Here is a 22758-nt window from a genome sequence, read left to right as displayed (position 1 = left end):
TCACTCAAGTCATGTCTGTGAGTCTAGTCAGTGAAAACATTGGGTGACTTGGACCACAAAACTTGTCACAGCCAATCATCCAGTTCACCGTCACGAACACTTACACACTTTTGAGGATTATCACTTATGGCTGATGTTTTTTAAATTTCCCATCTCTTCAACCAGAAACACGAAGTCAACTGCATTTATTATTGGAGAACCTTTCCTCCAACTATCCAATATGAAATACTAAAAGATTTCAACACATTTATAAAATAATGAGTGGCAGCATGGAATGAAGAGAAAAAAAATTCTTTCTTAGATTGGAAAAAACTAAATGAACAAATGGAAAATGTCTGGAAAGTGTTAGTGAGCATTTTCTACTAACAGGCTGGGTGAAACTGATAGCACTAAGATAAGTTTTGGAGGGAAGAACTGCCTTTAATTTCAGATAACAGCAACATCTTTGCTTAGTCATGCACCAAAAACTTCTGGTATGAGATTGTGTGTGATGGTTGCGAGCGTATCAATATTGAAACAGTACATTTCTTTACATAGCATGTTACCACTAATGTATCAACTAGGCCCAGTGGTCAATATAGAACAGACAACAGTTTTAAAAAATGAAAAGCTGAATTTTAAAAAAATGTTAGCTTGAAACAAAATGCAATTTATATTCAAGGTAAGAAATCAAAAGAATTCAAGATCTATCACTACTTCAAAATAATGGAGGTACTGGTCAGTACCGCGAATTCGAACCTTCACCTGGAGAGTGTGAATTTAAATCCAGCACAGACATTTAAGAGATGGGGCGGGATTCCCCAAGTCAAAATCGCACTCGGGGAATGGGAGTCAAACCCGGGATCGGTCCGACGCTGCTCCCGCGATTCTTCAGTCCCCGGCGCGTGCAGTCGACGTGGCGCTGGTCGGGGGTCATTGAAAGAGGCCCTCGCGGCGATTCTCCAAGTGCAGCTGGCCAAGTTCCTGCCAGCGTGATTCTCTCCTATCTTCTTGATGCTGACCCACAGTATGGGTCGGCCATGTCGCGTGGGATGGCCGACACGGGCCACCGCCGTGCGCATGAGCGGATCCCCAACCGGAGGTGCAAGGCCCCGTTTCAGCAGCCAGAGGTACAAGGAGCACTCCAGGGCCCTGCGAGCCCCCTCCAGGTAGGAGAATCACACTGGACTTTCTGCAGGTAAGTCCAGAGTGATTCACGCGTGTATTTTCACTGGCGTGGGGACATAGCCCCATTATTGGAGAATCCCGCCCAGGTGATTTCCAAGAGCAAGTTAAATTAAATGGCCGAAATTCTCCGCTTCCGTGATAAATTGGGAAGGCCGTCGTGAACTCGGCAGAGTTTCACGACGGCCTTGGAGGCCGCTCCTCGCACCTAATTCACCCCCACCTGGGGGGCTAGGAGCGGCGCTCCGTAAATATCGGCTGCCGGGCCTTGGCGCTTGCGTCAAGGCGGCGCGCCGAGAATGACGCGACAGCGGCGCCTATGTGACGTCAGCCACGCATGCGCAGGTTGGCCGGCTCCAACCCGCGCATGCACGGCTGACGGCTCCAACCCGCGCATGCGCGGTTGCCATCTTCCCCTCCGCTGCTCCGCAAGACATGGCGGCTTGATCTTGCGGGGCGGCAGAGGGGAAAGAGTGCGTCACTTTAAGACGTCGGCCCGACAATCCGTGGGCACCGATCGCGGGCCAGTCCCCTCCCGAGCACGGCAGTGGTGCTCACTCCCCTCTCCGCTCCCCACAAGCTTCAAACTAGCATTTGACACCCATGTTCACTACGGCAGCGACCAGGTGTGGTTGCCACCGTCGTGAACCGGTCGGGAACGGTGGGCTGCTCGGCCCATCCGGGCCGGAGAATCGCCGGTCGCCGTTTTTCACGGCGACCGGCGGTTCTTCCGAGCTGGGGTGGGAGAATCGCGGGGGGGGGGGGGGGGGGGGGGGGGGCGCCAGGGGGGCATATCGTGAGTCGCCCGTCCATCCCGCGATTCTCCCACCCGGCGTGGGCAGCGGAGCATTCCACCCAATAAATTTGGTTTGGCAGTTTGGTTAATACCACGCATGAATATAAAGTGTAATGGTTCCCATAAACTAGCAGTGCCTTTCGAATCATTGAGAGAGAGCATAACTGGTATATTAATAGAAATTGAATACTGCAGGGATGCTGTTCTGCAGCACATTATAGGGGAGAGCAATTTTAATTCTACAATGAATATATACTTTACTTACTGGACATGCCAAAAGTTGAAAAATGTTCAATTTCTCAGCATTGCCAAGTATGTACATGCATGTACATGTGCACTCTTTTTATCTCCAGTTGTCAAGTATTTTACATAGTTTTTTTATTCTTTCCTGGAATGAGAGTTGGTTATGCCCTTGAGAAGATTGTGATGACCCACCTCCATGAGCCACTGCAGTCCATCGGATATAGGTACAATCAGAGTGCCAATGGGGCAGGACATACTGACAGATAATGATGGAGGAGTCGAGCATACTGTCAAACCTGGCACACCATAACTTACAGCCAATGGCAGACTGATGTTTAACCAGTCTGTGGGACAGCTCTCCCAAATTTGGCACAAGCCGTTAGTAGGGAGGGCTTTCTAGAGTTGATTAGGAAGGGCAACTGTATCATTGCTGTTTCCGGTGCCTAGGTCAATGCGGGTGGTCTATCTGGCAATATTCCTTTCTTACTCCTCGGTCATGATTTGCTACGACTGAGTGGCTTGGTAGGCCATTTCTGAGGGCAGGTAAGAATCAACCACATTGTTTGGGTCTCAAATGACATGTCGGCTAGACCAGGCAAAGTGAGTAGGTTTACTTCCCTAAAGGAAGTAGTGAACCAAAAAGGTTTTCACGACAACCTAATAAATTCAGTCACCATTATAGTGACTAGCTTTTAACTCAAAAGACTTATTAACCAACTGAATTAAAATTCCACCAATTGCTGTTTATATTTCATATAGGACAAGACCAGCAGATACCTGGGAACCCCACCACCTGGATGTTCCCCTCCAACTCACTCACCACCCTGACTTGGAAATATATCGCCGCTCCTTCACTGTCGCTGGGGCAACTTCCTGGAACTCTTCCCAACAGCACAGTGGGTGTACCTGCACTTCAAGGACTGCAGCGGTTCAAGAAGGCAACTCACCACTACCTTCTGAAGGGCAATGAGGGATGGGCAATAAATGCTGGCCGAACGAGCGATGCCCTCATCCCGCAAACGAATAAAAAATATATACATTTATATACTTTTCAATTTTTGTACTTACCATATCCAAGTCTGTGTCAAGCTCCTCGGTTTGGAAGGGAGAAAGCCATAATGTCTTTAGCTGGTCATCCAGAACATCGGCCAACACATATGCAGTCCTAGAATAAGAAAACAAAATGTTTTTTTTTGTCTGTCCGCTCTGGAAATTCAAACTCTGGCTAATGAACAAATCTGTAATCATTTTAAAGCTCAAAGAATATTCCTTTCTCAGAATATGAAAACGCTCAAGCGTTATTTTAAATACCACTAGCAAGATCAGTTATACTGCACAGTTTGATATTATAATGATTCCACTATAAATTATTCCATTTGTTTAATATAATTCAGGTGTGAAGTCACCTGGACCTGAATGAAGCAAGCAGCGAGAGGCACAAAGCAAAGTTTAAAATGTTTATGGATCATTTGGGAATGTCTTAATAGAAACTAGGAGCAGGAGTAGGCCACTTGGCCTTGCTCTGCCATTCAATATAATCATTTCACAGATTTCATAGAATTGGCATGAATCTGCACTGGCCTTTTGAAAGCGCACCCCACTTGAGCACACGCCTCCACCACATCCCAGTAACCCCACCTAACCTTTTGGACACTAAGGGGCAATTTAGCATGGCCAATCCACCTAACCTGCACATCTTTGACTGTAGGAGGAAACCGGAGCACCCTGAGGAAACCCACGCAGACATGGGGAGAACGTACAAACTCCACACAGACACCAGAGGCTGGAATTGAATCTGGAACCCTGGAGCTGTGATGCAGCAGTGCTAACCACTGTGTATCACAGTTGATCTTTGGTCTCAATGACTGCTTCCTGCTTTCTCCCATACCCCTTGATGCATTCATATCTTTTTTTAAAAATCTCTATCTCTTTCTTGAATACAGTGACTTGGCCTCCACAGTCTTTTGTGGTAGAGAATTCCACAGGTTCACTACCCTTTAAGTGAAGTAAGGTTTCCTCATCTGAGTCCTAAATGGTCTACCCTGTATCCTGAGGCTCTGTCTCCTGATACTCAATTCCCCAACCTGGGAAAACTCCTTCCTGCATCTAGTCTGCCCAGACCAGATTGAATTTTATACGTTTTAATCAGATCTCCTCCCATCCTTTTAAACTCTAGTGAATACCGGCCCATACAAAGCAATCTCTCCCCATTGGACAGTCCCGCCGACCCCAATATCAGCCAAGTGAACCTCCGCTCACTCCCTCTATGGCAAGTATATCCTTTCTGTCATAATATCCACTCATGTATATCATGAGATGCAGACAGGCAGTGATTGACACACAGGATAACCAATGAACACACGACACAGAACAATCAATCACCAGACAGGACACCACCACTATAAAGCCCACAGGGCATTAAGGCTCTCGCTCTCTCACAGGATACGCTAGGGAGATTGTCGCAGGTTACAGGCAAATGAACATCATCACCATGTGATAGAGAGCTAGTCTGGTCAAGCCAGTAGGATGTTATCAGTTAGGTTAATAGAGTGTCAATCCACAGCAGAATATGTACAGAAATCAACAGGTTCAATAAAACAGCGTTGGACCATCTCCTGTGTCGGAAGCCTGTTTCTCGTTTTACTGCATCCAGTTGCAGTCGATGTTAGACCAACACAGATAGCACATCACTTTCTTAGGCAGAGAAATCAAAACTGCACGCAATACTCCAGGTGTGGTCTCACCAAGAGATATAACTCCTCTTGCAGTGAAGGCCAATATGCCATTGGCCTTCCTAATTGCTTGCTGCGTCTGCCTTTCCACTTTCATTGACTGGTGCACAAAGACACCCAGACCCGGTTGCACACCCACACGTCCCAATTTATCACCATTTAAATAATATTCTTCCTTTCTGTTTTTCACTCCAAATTGTATAAGTTCATTTGCCCACTGCATCTGCCATGTGTTTATGCACTCACTCAACTCGTGTAAATCACCTTGAAGCCTTTTTGAAATCTCCTCATAACTCTCAATGCCTCCCAGTTTTATGTCACCAACAAGCTTGCAAGGGCACCACTGCTGCCTCACAGCTCCTAAGCCCCACGTTCAATTCCGGCCTCAGGTGACTCTCTGTGTGGGGTTTGCACTTTCTTCTCGTGTCTGCAAGGGTTTCCTCCGGGAGATGCGGTTTCCTCCCACAGTCCAAAGATGTACATGTTAGGTGAATTGGTCATGCTAAATAGCCCCTTAGTGACCAAAAGGTTAGGTTAGGTAGGGTTACGCGGATGTGGTGGAACCGTGGGTGCTCTTTCCAAGGGCCAGTGCAAACTTGATGAGCCGAATGACCTCCTTCTGCACTATAAATTCTATGATTCTATAAGTTACATTTGCTTCCCTTATCTAGGACATTTATATATATCGTGAACACCTGGGGCCCTTTCATTGATCCCTGTGGAACCCGCTACCATCGGGGAAAGACCCATTTACACCTACTCTGTTTCTAGTCTGTCAACCAATTCTCAATCCATGCTAATACGCCTATCGTATGTGGTTTAATTCTGCCAACTCAGCACGGTGGCGTAGTGGGTAGCACTGCAGTCTCACAACACCAAGGTCCCAGGTTCAATCCCGACTCTGGGTCACTGACTGTGGAATTTGTACGTTCTCCCAGTGTTTGTATGGGTTCCGCCCCCACGACCCAAAGGTGTGCAGGGTAGGTGGATTGGCCATGCTCAATTACCCTTTAATTGGAAAAAATTAGTTGGGTACTCTAAATTTATATATTTTTTTAAAATTCTGCCCACTAACCTCAAATGACGGACCTTATCAAAAGTCTTCTGGAAACCCAAATATACCCTATCCATCTTAATTATCAACAGAGGTATTGAACAGTCTTACATTGTTATAAAATGAGATGCAGGGTGGCACGGTAGCATAATGGTTAGCACTATTGCTTCACAGCTCCAGGGTCCCAAGTTCGATTCCCGGCTTGGATCACTGTCTGTGTAGTGTCTGCACGGGTTTCCACCGGGTGCTCCTGTTTCCTCCCACAGTCCAAAGATGTGCAGGTTAGGTGGATTGGCCAGGCTAAATTCCCCTTACTGTCCAAAAAGGTTAGCTGGGGCTACTGGGTTACAGGGACGGGGTGGAAGTGTGGGCTTAAGTAGGATGCTCTTTCCAAGGGCTGGTGCAGACTTGATGGGCCGAATGGCCTGCTTCTGCACTGTAAATTCTATGATTCTTGAGGACATGGCCTGAGAATATATGTTTTATGTTTCTTTTGTATCTCATAACTAGGTTTCAAAATAGCTTCAGCTTTAAGAATTGGACCCAATTGCTTATCTTTAAGTCACCACCATCCTAGCAAAAAGTAATTGTTTCTTTAAACGATACAAAGAAATTTGGTGGCCCTCTTAATAAAAGATCAATTGAATCTGCAAATATAGATAGGTTCAATGGTATATGTTCAGTACCTGTTGTTAAACTGGATTGGAAGAGACTCTGAGACAGGAAGGACAGGCTCCACATCCTGTACAGTGACCGGCAATACATCTGGAGATGTTTCCAACATCTGTCTCAATCCAACAACATTTTCTAATAGAGAGTCAAAACTATCATCCTCTTTACACAGTTCCTGTGCCAAAAAGGAATTTTTTTTTTCACAAATCTGCCATGTTGCCACATACACTTATAAGAACAAGACAGCTTTAAAATCTTTTAAATTCAAGACTAATTTTAGGATATAGATTAAACATTTTGTAATATTTTTGGTGCACATTATTCACCATAAACAAGTAAAATATAATCATTTCTAGACTGTAATGCAATGCTAATTTTTCAACTATCCTCAAGTCTACTAGTTTAAAAATATCAGCGGAAATGTTTTAATTCCTAAACACACATTCAGTTTCTGACTCAATGCTATTCAAACCTGACAGGATAACATGAAGTGTAAAGCGTAAATACCCAGTAGAAGAATATAACAATGTGTTCAGCCAGCACTGAAGTCAGGATAACATCGGACACAATGCATTTCCCATCACCCAATGTCAACCTCAACCTACAAGTTTTAAGTAATGCAGGAATCGGAAATTTGTGTGCGACGGCTATAGATTTATAATGGATACATATCTGGTGATAGCAAGGTAAAAGTTACGAAAGATTTACCTATGGCAAGTCTCACTCAAACAACACCGGTCTGTCTTTCCTTTTGTAGTGTTTCTTCCAAAATAAATTCCGAAGTCAGAAGGTTAATGCAGAGATAGGCCATTTGGGAGAAAACTCCAAACAGCAGCAGCAAAATTCTTATTTTTCTAAGTAGGCATGTGCCCAAATTGACAAATGAATTTGTAATTAATAAAATCTAAGAATCATCATAGGTCAGTAACCTTAAAAGATTATTAGAAGAGCTTGAGTATCCTAGGCCACAAACGCATCTGCCAGAATGTTGTTAATTGGGATATTCTATATAAGTGAAGAAGTGAACACACCAGGTGACTGGTATATTCAGGGTACTGAATTAAGTGGGAACAAATTAAAAAATATATATTTTCTCTTGATCGGGAACTAGCGCATTTTGCAAAATTCATGATTTGTTGCAATTATAAACAGGATATTTTAATTTCCCTCTCCCAGTCACTTAACAATTCCTGCATTCTTATAATGATGTCAGAGTAAAATGTCATAGTCAAGACAAGTGATGTTAAATTCTCACAATAAATGTTTATGCAGCAGTTTATAACGTGGTACACAGCATATTGAAAAATGTTAATATATAGACCATAAGACGTTGGAGCAGAATTAGGTCATTCGGCCCATCGAGTCTGCTCCATCATTCAATCATGGCTCATAATCCCGAAAGACATACTTGTCCTGCCTTCACCCCATAACTCCTGATTAATCAAGGACCTATCTGTCTCTGTTCACCTCCCACCGCACTTTGTCTTTTGGCCCCACCTCCATTCTCCTTCCCCCACCGCATCTATTTTAGGTGTTTCTTTGGGGGCTTCTTTTCTTCTAGCCTTGCTCTTTGCCCCCTGATATGGACCGTTCTGCAGCCTCCACTGCCTCTCTCTCTCTGGCCTCCGCTACTCATATGACAAGTCCTTAATTCTGGGGATCACTTTTGTGAACCTCCTCTGGACCCTCGCCAATGACTGCACACATTCATCCTTCGATACGGGACCCGATGCCACTCACAATATTCCAAATGGAGGAGGTCATGGGTGGAACCGGCCATGAGGAAGCGGGACACATGGCTGGGGGGCTAGCCAAGGAAAGGAGATGCCTGATCGGCAAAGTGGGGGGGGGGGGGGGGGAAGAGAGAGAGAGAGTGCCCCCCAACCAGGCTGATCACCTGGAATGTTAGAGGGTTAAACGGGCCAGTTAAGAGGGTGCGTGTGTTTGCGCTTCTGCGGGTTCTGAAGGCGGACATAGTCTTGTGCAGGAGACGCACCTGAAAGTGGCAGATCAGGTTAGGTTAAGGAAGAGCTGGGTCAGTCAGGTCTTTCATTTGAGGCTTGATTCTAAGACAAGGGGGGTTGCGATCCTGATTAACAAAAGGGTACAATTTGAGGCGGAGGGCACAGTCGTGGATGGGGGTGGCAGGTTTGTTATGATGAGGGGTAAGCTCGAAGGGGTGAAAGTAGTCCTGGTCAGTGTGTATGCCCCTAATTGGGACGATGTGGATTTTATTAGGAGAATGCTAAGGAAGATCCCCGACTTGGACTCGCGCAAGTTATCCTGGGCGGGGACTTTAATACAGTCCTGGACCCGAGCCTGGACAGGTCATGCTCAAGAACGGGCAGGTAGCCAGCGATGGCAAAGGAACTGAGAGGGTTCATGGAGCAAATGGGGGGAGCAGATCAGTGGAGATTTAGCCGGCCGACGGCGAGGGAGTTCTCGTATTACTCCCACGTCCACAATGTGTATTCCCGAAGTGACTACTTTGTGGTGAGTAAGGACCTGCTGGCCGGAATGGTGGGGGCAGAATATTCGGCAATTGCCATATCTGACCATGCTCCGCACTGGGTAGACCTGCAGTTTTGTACGGACAGCTTTCAGCGCCCACCATGGAGGCTGGAAGTTGGACTACTCGCGGACGAGGCGGTGTGTGAGAGGCTGAGGAAATGCATGCAGGTGAACGACATAGGAGAAGTCTCGGCAGCGGTACTCTGGGAGGCACTGAAGGCAGTGGTGAGAGGGGAGCTGATTCCAATCCGGTCGTACAGGGACAGGACGGATAGGGCAGAGACGGACCGACTGATTAAGGAAATTCTATGGATGGACAGGAGTTACACGGAATCCCCGATGCCAGAGTTACTCAGGAAACGTCAGAGGCTGTAGGCCGGGTTTGGGGTGCTGACTACAGGCAAGGCTGTAGAGCAGCTTAGAAAGGTAAAAGGGACGATTTGTGAGCATGGGGAGAAGGCCAGGAGAATGCCTGCGCAGCAAGTGAGGAGGAGGGGAGCGGCTAGGGAAATAGGGAGGGTAGTGGATGGGGAAGGTAATCTAGTGGAACCATCCGGGGGACAGGGGGGGAAATGAGGCGATTCCTGGACGGACTGACCTTCCCCAAGAGTGGGGAGGGGGGTTGGTGAATGGACTGGGGGCCCTGGTCAGGATTGAAGAGGCATTGGGGGGCCTGAAGGTCATGCAGTCGGGTAAAGCCCCTGGGCCGGACGAGTACCCAGTGGAGTTTTACAAAACATTTGCCGGGATGGTGGGCCTGGTCAGGGTCTTTAATGAGGCAAGAGACAGAGGGAATTTACCCCCGACTATGTCGCAGGCCACCATCTCGCTCATTCTGAAACGGGATAAGGACCCGAAGGCCTGTGGGTTATACAGGCCGATCTCCTTGATCAACGTAGACGTCAAGTTACTGGCCAAGATTTTGGCGACCAGACTTGAGGACTGTGTACCGGATGTAATTGTGGAGGACCAAACTGGGTTTGTAAAGGGGAGGCAATTGGTGGGCAACATAAGAAGGCTGCTCAACGTGATTATGATGCCCCCGGAGAGTAGGGAGGTAGAGATAGTGGTAGCCATGGATGCTGAAAAGTCTTTTGACCGGGTCGAGTGGGATTATCTGTGGGAGGTACTAGGACGGTTCGGGTTCGGGGCGGGGTTCATCGACTGGGTTAGGCTATTGTATCAGGCCCCGGAGGCGAGTGTAAGGACGAACAGGACAACATCGGACTACTTTAGACTGCACCGTATGCGGATGATCTGCTGTTTATATGTATCGGACCCAATGGTGGGGATGGACGGTATTATGGCAATCCTGAGGGAATTTGGCCGGTTCTCCGGATACAAAATGAACATGGCGACGGTCCTTCTTTGAGAGGCTGAATAAAATTATTCTGGGATTTGTATGTGCAGGGAAGTCCCTGCGGGTGAAGAGGGTGATGCTTGAAAGGAGCAGAGGAGAAGGAGGGCTGGTGTTGCCGAACTTCAGCAACTATTACTGGGCGGCCAACATAGCGATGATATGGAAATGGATGGTGGGTGCAGGGTCGGTTTGGGAGCGGACGGAGGCTGCTTCGTGCAGGGGCACTAGCTTAGCACCCCTGGTCACGGCACCTCTGCCGCTTCCGCCGGCACGGTACTCCACCAGTCCGATAGTGGTGGCGGCTCTTCGGCTCTGGGGCCAGTGGAGGCGCCATGTAGGGGAGCTAAGAGCATTGGTGTGGACCCCAATCTGCAGCAACCACCGATTTGCCCCGGGGAACATGGACGGGGGATATCGACTGTGGAGGAGGGTGGGGATTGTGAGGATGGGGGATCTGTTCCTGGAAGGGAGCTTTCCGAGCATGAGGGCGCTGGAGGAGAAGTTTGGGCTGGTGAGAGGGAACGACTTTAGATACTTGCAGGTGAGGGATTTTGTACGCAGACTGGTGCCATCCTTCCCACATCTCCGGCCGAAGGGGAGGCAGGACAGAGTAGTTTCTAAAGGAGAGGTGGGAGAGGGTAGAGTTTCAGACATCTGCAAGGAGCTAATGAGAGCTGAGGATACGCAGAGCGACGACCTGAAGCTTAAGTGGGAAGAGGAGCTCGGGGTGGGGGGGGGGGGGGGGGGGGGGGGGGGGGGGGGGGGGGCTGGAGGACGGTATTTGGTCAGAAGCCCTGAGCAGAGTAAACACGACCGCAACATGCTCCAGGCTCAGCCTGATCCAGTTTAAGGTCATGCACCGGGCCCACATGATGGTGGCCCGGATGAGCAGATTCTTCGGGCTGGAGGACAAGTGTGCTAGATGCGCCGGAGTTCCGGCTAACCATGTACACATGTTCTGGTCGTGCCCTAAACTCAGGGGGTATTGGCAGGGATTCGCAGATGTCATGTCCCGGGTATTGAAAACTGGGGTGGTAATGAGCCCGGAGGTGGCAATCTTTGGGGTTTCGGAGGACCCGGGAAGATCCAGGAAGAGAGAGGCCGACGTTCTCGTTCTGGCCTTTGCTTCCCTGGTAGCCCGGCAACAAATACTGTTAGCATGGAGGGACTCAAAGCCCCCGAGTGCTGAGGTATGGCTATCGGACATGGTGAGCTTTCTTGGGCTAGAGAAAGTCAAGTTCGCCTGGAGTGGTTCGCTACTAGGGTTCGCCTGAAGGTGGCAGCCATTTATTGACTGGGGTGGGGGCAAGGGTAGAGTAGAGTAGAGTGGGGGGATATTGAGGCAGGTCCGTGCGTGAACAGAGCCGTGGTTTGCACTATGTTTATTTTGTAATTTGTGTCTTGACTTTTTTTTTGTACTGGAAAATGTCACTTTTTCTATATGCATAAAATACCTCAATAAAATTGTTTGTTAAAAAAAACAATATTCCAAATGGGGTCTGACCAGAACCTTGTAGAGCCTCAACAGTAAATCCCTGCTCTTGGATTCTAGCCCTCACAACATGAATGCTAACATTGAATTTGCCTTCGTAACTGCCAACTGAACCTACACGTCAATCTTAAGAGAATCCTGAACTTGGACTCCTAAGAGCTTCTGATTTCCGAAGCCTTTTCCCATTTAGAAAATAGTCTGTGCCTCTATTCTTCCTACCAAAGTGCATAACCTCACACTTTTCTACATTGTATTCCACCTGCCTCTCCTAGCCTGTCCAGGTCCTTCTGCAGCCTCTCGGCTTCCTCAACACGACATGTCCCTCTGCATATCTTTGTATCATCTGCAAACTTAGCAAAATGCCCTCAGTTCTTTCCTTCAGATCATTATTGTAAATCGTGAATAGGTGCTTCACGACTGTAAAAAGAATTTGTATTTTGTGAAAAGTGTAAATGAAAACAGCTAAATCACTATGAACCACCCTACGGTATATTTTTGTTGTAAAAGCTCATACCGTTACAACTTTATCCAGTTCAAACAGCAAATGATCATCAGCAGATTCCTTCCACTTTAATAGCTGCTTCACTTCTGCAGCACTGAGTGCTGAAGAGCGGGGAGTCTGAAGCCCATCTACCTCCATAGGAGCACCTTCATCTCCACAACTGGCCTGCGGAACAACAAATTACACACTACAGCCGTTAAATCTCAAGTCATCAAAAATGGATTTATTAAGCTAGTATACTAAATATAATGAAGATATGTAAAAATGATCAAGGGCAATGATAAAATTCAGCTTTTTAAAAACAATTTGTTCCAATCATTCAAGTCTTTCTTCCAGATTACATGACTTTTATTTTATTTAAATATAAATTTAGAGTACCCAATTCTTTTTTCCCCCCAAATTAAAGGAAAATTTAGCATAGCCAATTAATAATAATAATTGCTTATTATCACAAGTGGGGTTCAATGAAGTTACTGTGGAAAGCCCCTAGTCACCACATTCCGGCGCCTGTTCGGGGGAGGCTAGAATTGAACCCGCACTGCTGCCTTGTTCTATATTACAAGGCAGCTGTTTAGCCCATTGTGCTAAACCAGCCCCTGTACATTCACCTACCCTCACATATTTTTGGGCTGTGGGGGTGAGACCCACACAGACAAGGGGAGAATGTGCAAACTCCACGTGGACAGTGACCTGGGGCCATAACCGATCCTGGGTTCTCGGCGCCATGTGCCAGCAGTGCTGACCACTGCGCCATTGTGCCACCCTCTGAAATGTTGACGTTATATTAATTTTATTCTTTTTTGATTTGGTTGTGGAGCTGGGAGAGAAAAAATGTAACTAAAGTGCCATCACTGGTAGGACAATATTTTACAGTATGACATGTTTACATTACTTTTATTTAGAACAATCGGCATTTTTAAAAACACAAACAATATTTAACATGGATATTGCAAAAGCAGATAGTACTTGTTGGACAGATTAGACTTTTTCCTTCCCCTAAAATAATTAACCAAAGTTGGCTTTGATTCTGGTATAGAATACTGATGGTAGTATTCAAGTGAATGACAAAAACTTCTGAAATTCCGAAAGCACTGATATTGTCCCTGGTCAATCTTGCAACACTTAGTTAATAAACTAATTTGTCTCGAAAAATGTGACAGTTGTGGGAGCTGTGCAGACAGGAATGTGTCTTCTTTTGTATACGATGCAAGTGTAAATGAGTTCCACATGTGCTTGAACATTTTTAATGAAATAATTTTCTTTGTTGCATTGTTATATTTTATCAGAATTATATTTAATTCACTAAGTAGAACACAGCAAGTGAAGGGACCATTGCCAAGACAAATGATCTGATAAAAGTCAGATCACTTGCAAAAATACAAATTTTTGAATTGCAAGAAACAGAATTTCCTTATAGAAACTTGTGAATCAATTGAAAGGGATTCGTTCTATAAGAATTGAAGACTATTACAACCTGTTAAATGATGCAGAATCTGTATAATCATATCAATTTAACATGAATAAACTATGCAATGCTGCCAAGTGAATTTTTGAGCACATAACCATGTCCACGTTGACTCTTACCAATTTTTTAATTTTAAATTTTATGCACTTTAATGCAACTTGGAAATTATGGTAGTTTTCTTATACATAATAATTATGAAAAACTTGTTGAACATTTTATCAGCAAAAAGACCCAAGTAAGAAACATTTTTGTTTTGCATTTGACACACGTTCTTGGGTTTAATTTGCAGAACACAATAGCCTTAGCTAACTAATTTTGGAAGCATAGTACTATTTCCATTTGAATCGGACATTTGCACCAAATTGGTCCTTAGTTTGGTGCCTGTGCCAATATTTGAGGGCAACTTGGAAATAATTCCAGGCAAGGAACTACTGCTACCTGGCGTAGATTTAACTGTCGTGGTCTTCTCCACAGTGGGTGGTTTGGGTAAACGTCTAACTAGCCAAGAATGTCTCAAAGCTTGGGTGGGTGTTATGCGATTAGATGGTTCTCAGTCCAAACATCTCTTTAGGAAGCTGATGAACAGCGAGTCATCGCAACCCTTCAATGCGGTCACCCAGCTCCTGCTACCTGGTGGACCTCTTGGCTTACCTCTTCTAGAGCGACCACCATTCACAATCACGGTGTTATCTGGAAGTGTGGTGATAGTGCAATAGCGAGGCTGATTCTTGGAGTTGAAGAAGTTCTTAGCTCGTTTGCACTGATCCAACATTTTTTGAGGTGGCATCCCCAAACGTTCCATCATGTAAGCCAATTGATCTCCTTCATCTCCCCCAGGAAACAGAGGGTACCCAGTCAATAATTCAGCAAGGATACAACCAAAGCTCCACATGTCAATGGGCATCCCATATCGTGAGCCGAGGATAACCTCAGGGGCTCGGTAAAATCGTGACTGGATGTATGTGAAAACACGCTGATGCTCGTAGCAGCTGGAGCCAAAATCTATGACTTTGATGCCACTGCGGCCTTGCTGCTTCAGCAAGATATTTTCAGGCTTCAAATCGCAATGAATGATTTGATTTTTTTTACAATGCTTCCAGACACTGTAGGATGGAATGGGCAAACGTCCGCACCAACTGCAGGCTGAACCCTTGGAACTTGTTTTTTGATCAGTTCATACAGATTCATGCTCAGTAATTCAAAGGTCATGCAGGTGTGGTTGCGGAATGTGAAATTATGCGTAATATGTGGTTGATATTCATCTGCAGGTTTTTGTCTTGCTTCTTCAAGAGCTCCAGAATTCAGATCTCCTCTACCGCTTGCCAGTGGAACCGCTTCTCGTTTCGCACTATTTTCAATGCCATGTGCTGCCGCTGTTTGTGGTCATACACTTTAGCCACCTGCCCAAAGCTTCCCTTTCCAATACCTTTTGAGTATCTTCTATCTATATGCTATATGGTCATGAGGCAGAAGTATGTAGGCTGCTTGATCATCATCATAACCACAGTTGTTTGATCCACCCACTATCCCTTGTCGTTTTTTTGCATTTAAACCCATAAAGTAAATTTCGGGATAGTTAAACATTTCCTGATGCTCAAAGGAAGACAACTGATGCATGTGCATCTTCATGGCTTGTGTAGGCATTATAGCAGCTTTTGCTTTAAGCAAACCGGCGTCTGATTTTGTCAAGGCTGTACAATCCGGGTTCTTCTCTTTAAGTGAAGGGAGCGCTGTTTTACAAGTTCGAGGCACAATGGACTGCGCAGTTGCAGTATTTCATCTGCAAATAAATGTTGCACCTTGACCTGAATCCGACATGAAGGTGGTAGATGGTCCTTCATAGTGCTTTTGCCAATCGTTAAGCTATTAAGAGGTGGTAATCCCACAGGGCTTTCTTTCTCCACGCACGTGGCTTTGCTCTCACCCTGACCTATACGCATGTATGAGTCATACAAGACATCCCCAAATTGGGCCGCTGCCGCTGCTTTCCGAGTTAACATGGCTCCGGGAGGGGGATCTGCCGGGTGCCCGCCATCTGCACCGCCTCCCTCAGCAGCCCATCGCCCACGGCCAGGCCTCCGCTCCAGGCCGGGCCTGCTCCCCGCTCCGGGCCGGGCCTGCTGCCCACTCTGCTCTGGGCCGGACCTGCTCCCCGCTCCGGGCCGGGCCTGCTCCCCACTCTGCTCTGGGCCAGACCTGCTCGCCGCTCCCTCGCTCAGGCCGCACCGCCAATCACTCCCCGCCCGCCGGCCCGGACCCGCTGCCTGGACCTGCCGCTTGTCCGTTAACCGCCTGCGCGCTGCAGCTGCTCAGCCCGGGGGAGGGCACTCTTACCAATTTTTACAGATGCACCTATAGAAAGCATTCTAGCTGGCTGCATCACAGCCTGGTATGGCAACTGGTCGGCCCAAGACCAGAACAAACTACAGAGAGTCATGAACATAGCCCAGTCCATCATGCAAACCCACTCCCATCCATTAACTCTGTCTACACCTCCCGCTGCCTTGGGAAAGCAGGCAACATAATCAAAGACCCCTCCCACCGGGTTATTCTCTCTTCCAACCTCTTCCCTCAGGCAGAAGATACAAAAGTCTGAGAACATGCACCAACAAATTCAAAAACAGCTTCTTCCCCTCTGCTACTGAATGGACCTCCAATGGACCGAACTGATCTCTCCAAGCATCTTCTCTACTGTTGTAGCACTATAATCCATATGCTTCACCCGATGTCCGTCTATACGTTAACAGTGTATTTATCATATGTCCCATGTTTTCACCAATGGAACAATTTGCCTGGACTCTATGCAGAACAATACCTTTCACTGTACCTCGGTACACGTGACAATAAATCTAAAAATCTAAATCTAGTAGAGAAAAGCCTTCCTAATAATTGAACCAGGTACAAAAGTAATTTGTTTTGATTTTTTAGGAGAACTAGCCTTAGACTGGTTGTGCAGATTAGTAATTTAAAAAACACTCTTTTGTTCAAGTTACAAGTAACATTATAGTCAAAACCAAAAGAAGTTACGGTTTAGATTGCACTTTCCAATTAAAGGCTTAAATTTCTTGTACAAATGTGAAAGCACAGGTATTGCATTCAAGGTCTGACAGTCCATTTGAAGAAGAGTAGTGGCTTGAGAATGGACAATGTGAGCCATAGCTAAACTAAGACATCATGGTTTTGGAGTAACATCAGTAGTATAAAAAATGGAAGCCAACTGATATGACCTGGTTTTGAAAAAAACTACAAAATAGCCTGCGCATTTTTAAAAAGAATATAATTGAATATGAAACAACTGAACTGTCTTTCTAGGAGTAAATTCATTATTATAGGTAGTTGCAACACTACGGGCGTCAATGCACAGCACCTGACACAAAACCATTGCTGGATACAAGCAAAATAGTTGTTGTTTCCAAAATGTAAAAACAAGCTGCAGGTTAATAAAAAGCTCCACTTTGATGTAGACTTTACTTTGTGCAAATATAGAGGTAAAAATTATATGGTGAAACTGATAAAGGTTTTATTAAAACTACAATCATAAAACAGACAAGCGGTTCATTCACTAGCAACATCCATTAATTCCAAGGGCACACTGCAATGTCTCTGTTGCAGCACAAGGAAATCATTTCAACCCACCATTACTATTCCTGCGCTTTATATGAAACAAATATTCCGATTCTCATTCAGTTTTCAAAATGCTGGTGAGAAATGGCACTCTTGAACTTTACAGCAACCTGCCCATCTAAACAAGTGAAGCGTGCACAAACATTCACACACATATACATCACTTAATCAGTAAATCAGTAGTTAAATATTATTTTCAAAAAGTTTTAATTTCTACCTTTGGAAACATTTTGTGTGCACCATGGTGAGGCATGTTAGTCTAGAGAATGGAATACATTTTTACTTTTGGCATTACACTTAATCAATAAACATTCACAAGTTAGATGACTAGCAATGCTAATGTTTTATTTACCACAAGCCAGTCCCAACTCCAAATTGTAAATAACAATGTTAAATTTACATTCGTAAACTGTAAATCATGTGGAACAGTAATAATTCTAATTTTATAATTATAATCAAGTTACATCTCCCAGTTATTTCAATTAATTCTTTTGGCCTGACACCACATTGCTGTTGGTTTTGTTAATAAAAGAGATTCTGGTGAAGGGACTTCTGCCTCTGTGGACTTATTACAAAGGCCAAGGAGAATGGGGAGAGGCAGCTGAACTTTGTCACAGCAACACAGTGACTTTGATAAAATATGTTTTGGCACCGTGTCAGGGCAGAAACCCAATTGGAGGGATTCAAATTAGCAGTTCAGGGAAAGATGCACTAATTTGGGAAGTGACAGCTTATTTAAGGACTTGGGAGGAAAGTAAAGTTAGAGATGGAAGAAAGAGGATAGCGCCGCCGTCACCATGGCCCTCAGGCTGGACCCCCTACAGGACTCTTCCTCCATCCTAACCCACTCAAACCACTCTCATTCCCACCACTGCCTCACTTCCTCCAAATTTGCTGCCCAATAGTAATGCAGCAAGTTCGGTAACGCCAACCTCTCCTTACTCTCTCTGCAGCAGGGCCCTCTTCACCCTTGGCACCTTCCCGCCCATACAAACTCTGAAATAACTGTATCCAACTTCCCAAAAAAGGACGTTCGAATAAAAATCGGGAGCATCTGAAATATAATTAAGAACCTTGGCAGGACATGCATTTTCACCACTTTCACCACTTGATCCCTCCCTGCCAGCGTCAGGTGCAGTGCGTCCAACCTCCTAAAGTCCTCACTTATCTCCTCCACCAATCTTAAGTTCCACTTATGTAGCGTTACCCACTCTCCCATCACCTGGATCCCCAAATACCTAAACCTATCGCTGGCTACCCCGAATGGCAAACCCTCTAAATTGGCTCTCCGACCCGACTCATTCACCGGGAACACCTCAGTTTTCCCCACGTTCAATTTACAACACGATAAAGCCCCAAACCTCTCCAATAGGTTCATAATCCACCCCATACTCTCCAGTAGGATAATACGTTGTCTGCATACAGTGACACCCGGTGCTCCCTACGCCCCCTCCAAATGCCCTCCCACTCTACTGACCCCCTAAGGACCATCACCAAGGGCTCTATCACCAACACAAATCCTTTAATTAAAAAAATATATATTGTTTTGTACAGTGCCTCATTCACCGGTGCAACCTGAAGCTCCTTGAGCTCATTACATTGGTCTGTACGCTCATCACTAACAACAGACACACCCATTCCACAAACCTCGACTCGAACCCAAACCTTCCCAGGACCTCGAAAGGTATCGCCACTCCACCCGATTAAATGCCTTCTCCACGTCCATAGACACCATTACCTCGGGTACCCGTCCACTCGACGAGGTCATGATCACATTTAGTAATTGCCTTATATTGCTCAAGAGTTGCCTGCCATATGCGAAGCCCGTTGGTCCTCTGCAACCACCCTTGGAACGCATCCTCCCATCCTCCCTGCCACGAGCTTAGCCAGCACTTCACGACTGTATTTACAGCGATATGGGCCTGTACGATCCACATTCGAATGGGTCCTTCCCTTTCTTTGGTATAAGCTTAATCGTTGCCTGAGTCATCGTCTCCGACAGACCCCCTTCTCCAGTGCCTTGCAAAATGCCCCCATTAAGTGTGGTGTCAATTCTGCTGCAAACTCGTTATAAAATTCTGCTGGGTACTTATTTGACCCCAGGGCCTTCACTGACTTCATTCCTCTTATACTCTCCATTATCTTCTCATGGGCAATGTGGAATGGGCAATAAATACTGGCCTAGTCAGCGAAGCCCAAACCCTGTATGTGAAGAACAAGGACTGGAGTTAGCTTTTATGGACAAGCCCAGCTCGGAGGTCAGGAGACAAGGTAGGAGAGAAACCAGAGAAAGATTCGGACATTCTGCATAACATAATATGAATCAACACACACTGGTTTCTGCTTCTGAAATATAATCTTACAGTAATTCTGACACAACTCAAGATCACATAGGTTAGGAGTAGGAGGCCATGTGGCCTCTCCAGCCTGCTCTGCCATTCAATGAGATGATGGATGATTTTATTGTGGCCGAAATTCCACTTTCTTATTTGCCCCGCAAATCCTAAGGCACTTTAACATGTAAACGGCTTAAAGAATCTCAAAAATCCAAAGTTACTGAGGTTTCAAGACTACCTAATTTTCATAGTTTATTTTACCAACCACTGTCCAAAAATGGTGAGAATCATAACAATTTGTAAAGACATTTGACATTAAATGCTGCAAATAAAGATGTTTTAAAAACTGATCAATTAGTAAAACAAAATACATCATCACTTACCAAATTATCTGTGTTTATGATCTGACGCAAAAAATCTAACAACGAGGAAGCCAGCTCAGCCATTTCTTTGTTGAAATTATGAACGACACGTTTTAGCAGACTATGGAGGGCATTATTGTTTTGTCTCAGAGCACTATTCAGAGAAAAAATAAAGACTAACTTTATATACAAAATCAAATATTCTCATAATTCATCATTGCAAATTGACTTATAGGCACAACCAAAATCATGACTTTTGGGTACAATTTAAAGTATAACCTTTTGTTGCATTCAGCCACGAAAGATCCACTTTATTCATGGTAGATGTGTGACTAAACTACAAATCATTGTCTATTTTTGTGGAGGGGAGGCAGTGCAAGAGAACAGGAAATGCTCCGAATGTTGCTTATTTGGATATTCAAATAGCATTTGGTAAAACCACCGAAAAACCACTGGCTGTTGGGATAAAGAGACAGTTGGGGGAGTAAAAGAAAAAAAAAAGCTTCTCAGAATGAACGTTTGTTGAGAGGTACCATGCAGGTTGTGTTGAAGCCATTGTTACGTGAAACTCTTGGAGGTAATATTGACTTAAGAGCTCAGGGAACAATAACAGAATTTGTATAGGGCAACAAATATTAGGGGTGAGGTGTGGCAAAACCTAACAAAAGTATGGAAAGACTGCAAAAGGACCCAAGTAGGCGAGTAGGATGACAGATAGTCAGGAATTTTATATGAAACCGCACCTGAAGTAATGAGATTTTTATGGGAATAGAAAAGCAAAGGACTTTCTTCTTTGCATGCAGATGTACAGGTCATTAAAGGTTGGAGCACATAAGAAAATAAAGGCTATCGTAAAAAGGACAAGCTTGGTTTCGTACCAAGAGACACAGAATATTAAAGCAGGAAGATAATATTGAACTTGGACTGAGCTTTAAGTTTTCTGTACAATTTTGGGAAAGTTGGCATCGGAATTATAGAAAGGAATGAATTTGCATGTACATGATGCTTTTTTGGGATGTCCCCAAGAGCTTCCAGGCCAATGAACTATGTCACTAATTTTATGGTCAATTTTCACACAGCAAGATTTGGCAAACAAAAATGTGATAAAATGACATGGGAATCTGTTTCTGATGGTACTGATAGAGGGAAGAACACAGAACAGGTGAAGCTCGCTTCCAGCCCTCTCTGTCACTCAGTGAGATCACAGCTGATCTGTAATTGAACTCTATTTATCCAAGTTTTCTCCATATCTCTTGCATCCCTTAACTAGGTTGAAAGTCTGAATGGAATGTTGAGCTATATATAGCACTGCACAAACTAAAACTAAATGCAAGTAGGATGCGCACAACTTTCATTCAAGCTTAAATGCATTAAACCAAACAGCAGCAAACAAAAAAGGATTTGGGCATGGAAATGCAGTCACAGTGTGCAAGGAGAGAGGGACCCAGGCTGAGAATTCTTTGAAGGTTTGCCGACAGCAGTTTCGAAAAGGAAAGGAAAGTTAGAGGAGGAGGTAGTTCCAATCTGAGCCAGTATGAGGATCAGTAAGGAAAAGTTGAGTAATCAGCAGTTCAACAGGATCAAGGGAGCAAAAGTCAGGAATTATGGAAAAGGTTATGGCAAACCTAGAGAAATATGTAGTTTCATGCTAAGGTAAAGGAAAGCTTTGAAAGAGATTTGCTTGGAGATTCAGAGGAAAGAAAAGAATGCAGCACAGGCATCTTACTGGATGGTGTCAAAAAGTACTTGTTGGCAGCATTGAGTCTGCTGCGCAGGAGAGAGATCGTGTTTAACCAGCTGGGAGGTAGTGAAGAAAATAAAGAGCAAAACTAACAGCCACTGTCATGGAGCAAAAATACAAGCAGTAATCAGCAATCAGAAGAGCAGAGGTGATTGTAGAAGTTCAAGGTTAAATGGCAATCAAATCAGAAGGAAGTGATGTAAATTCAGAGAAGCAGTGGTCACAATAGTACCAGTAAAATTGAAAATGTCAATCAAGGGTTCAACTGTTGGAGAGAGATTGTAAATTAGAATTTAGGTCAGCAGATGACAGCTTCATCTTATATCCTGTTCAAGAGACAGAAAAAGATTATTTAAAACCTCAAAAATCATAGAGACTTCAGAAAATTAAACGTTTTTGAACAGAAAAGGAATGCCTGAGAAAAGAAAGAAAACATTGTTTTTTGGAAGCAGATTTATGATGGAGGTGATGTGTGATGAGGTTAAAGCAGGTAACAATGCCAAGAATGTTGACAAAAAAATTAAAGGAACTTCTACTGAAGTAAAAGGTATCAGCTATCTGTTAGTGTTAGGATAATAAAGGCAGGGGAGTTCCAGTGACGGCAGGCGGGAGGCAGCCGTGTGTTGGAGGGCTCTCGTTCGGGAACAGCATTGTCGGGGGATAACGCCCGGTCCTAAGGGCAGCGGAGGCAGCAAAAGTCAGGA

The 22758-nt window shown here is 45.0% G+C and overlaps 1 protein-coding gene and 1 pseudogene across 3 annotated transcripts in view; both read right to left on the bottom strand.

Annotated features, from left to right (window-relative positions):
- The window catches only part of virma (vir like m6A methyltransferase associated), a 121862-nt gene that overhangs the window by 25034 nt on the left and 74070 nt on the right, over positions 1-22758 (bottom strand). For all 3 annotated transcript variants that reach the window (XM_038809011.1, XM_038809013.1, XM_038809012.1), the window contains exons 17-20: positions 20335-20467; positions 12539-12691; positions 6676-6836; positions 3272-3368 (exon numbers count right to left, since the gene is read on the bottom strand). In XM_038809011.1, coding sequence (XP_038664939.1) covers positions 3272-3368; positions 6676-6836; positions 12539-12691; positions 20335-20467 — 544 coding nt within the window. The remainder of the gene's footprint in view (positions 1-3271; positions 3369-6675; positions 6837-12538; positions 12692-20334; positions 20468-22758) is intronic.
- LOC119972398 lies at positions 13377-15986 on the bottom strand (annotated as a pseudogene).

This window comes from Scyliorhinus canicula, chromosome 10, assembly GCF_902713615.1.
Source record: "Scyliorhinus canicula chromosome 10, sScyCan1.1, whole genome shotgun sequence".
In the NCBI taxonomy this organism is placed as follows: Eukaryota; Metazoa; Chordata; class Chondrichthyes; order Carcharhiniformes; family Scyliorhinidae; genus Scyliorhinus; species Scyliorhinus canicula.
Note: the sequence above shows the minus strand (reverse complement) of the source record. Positions and strands in the feature narration are given on the sequence as shown.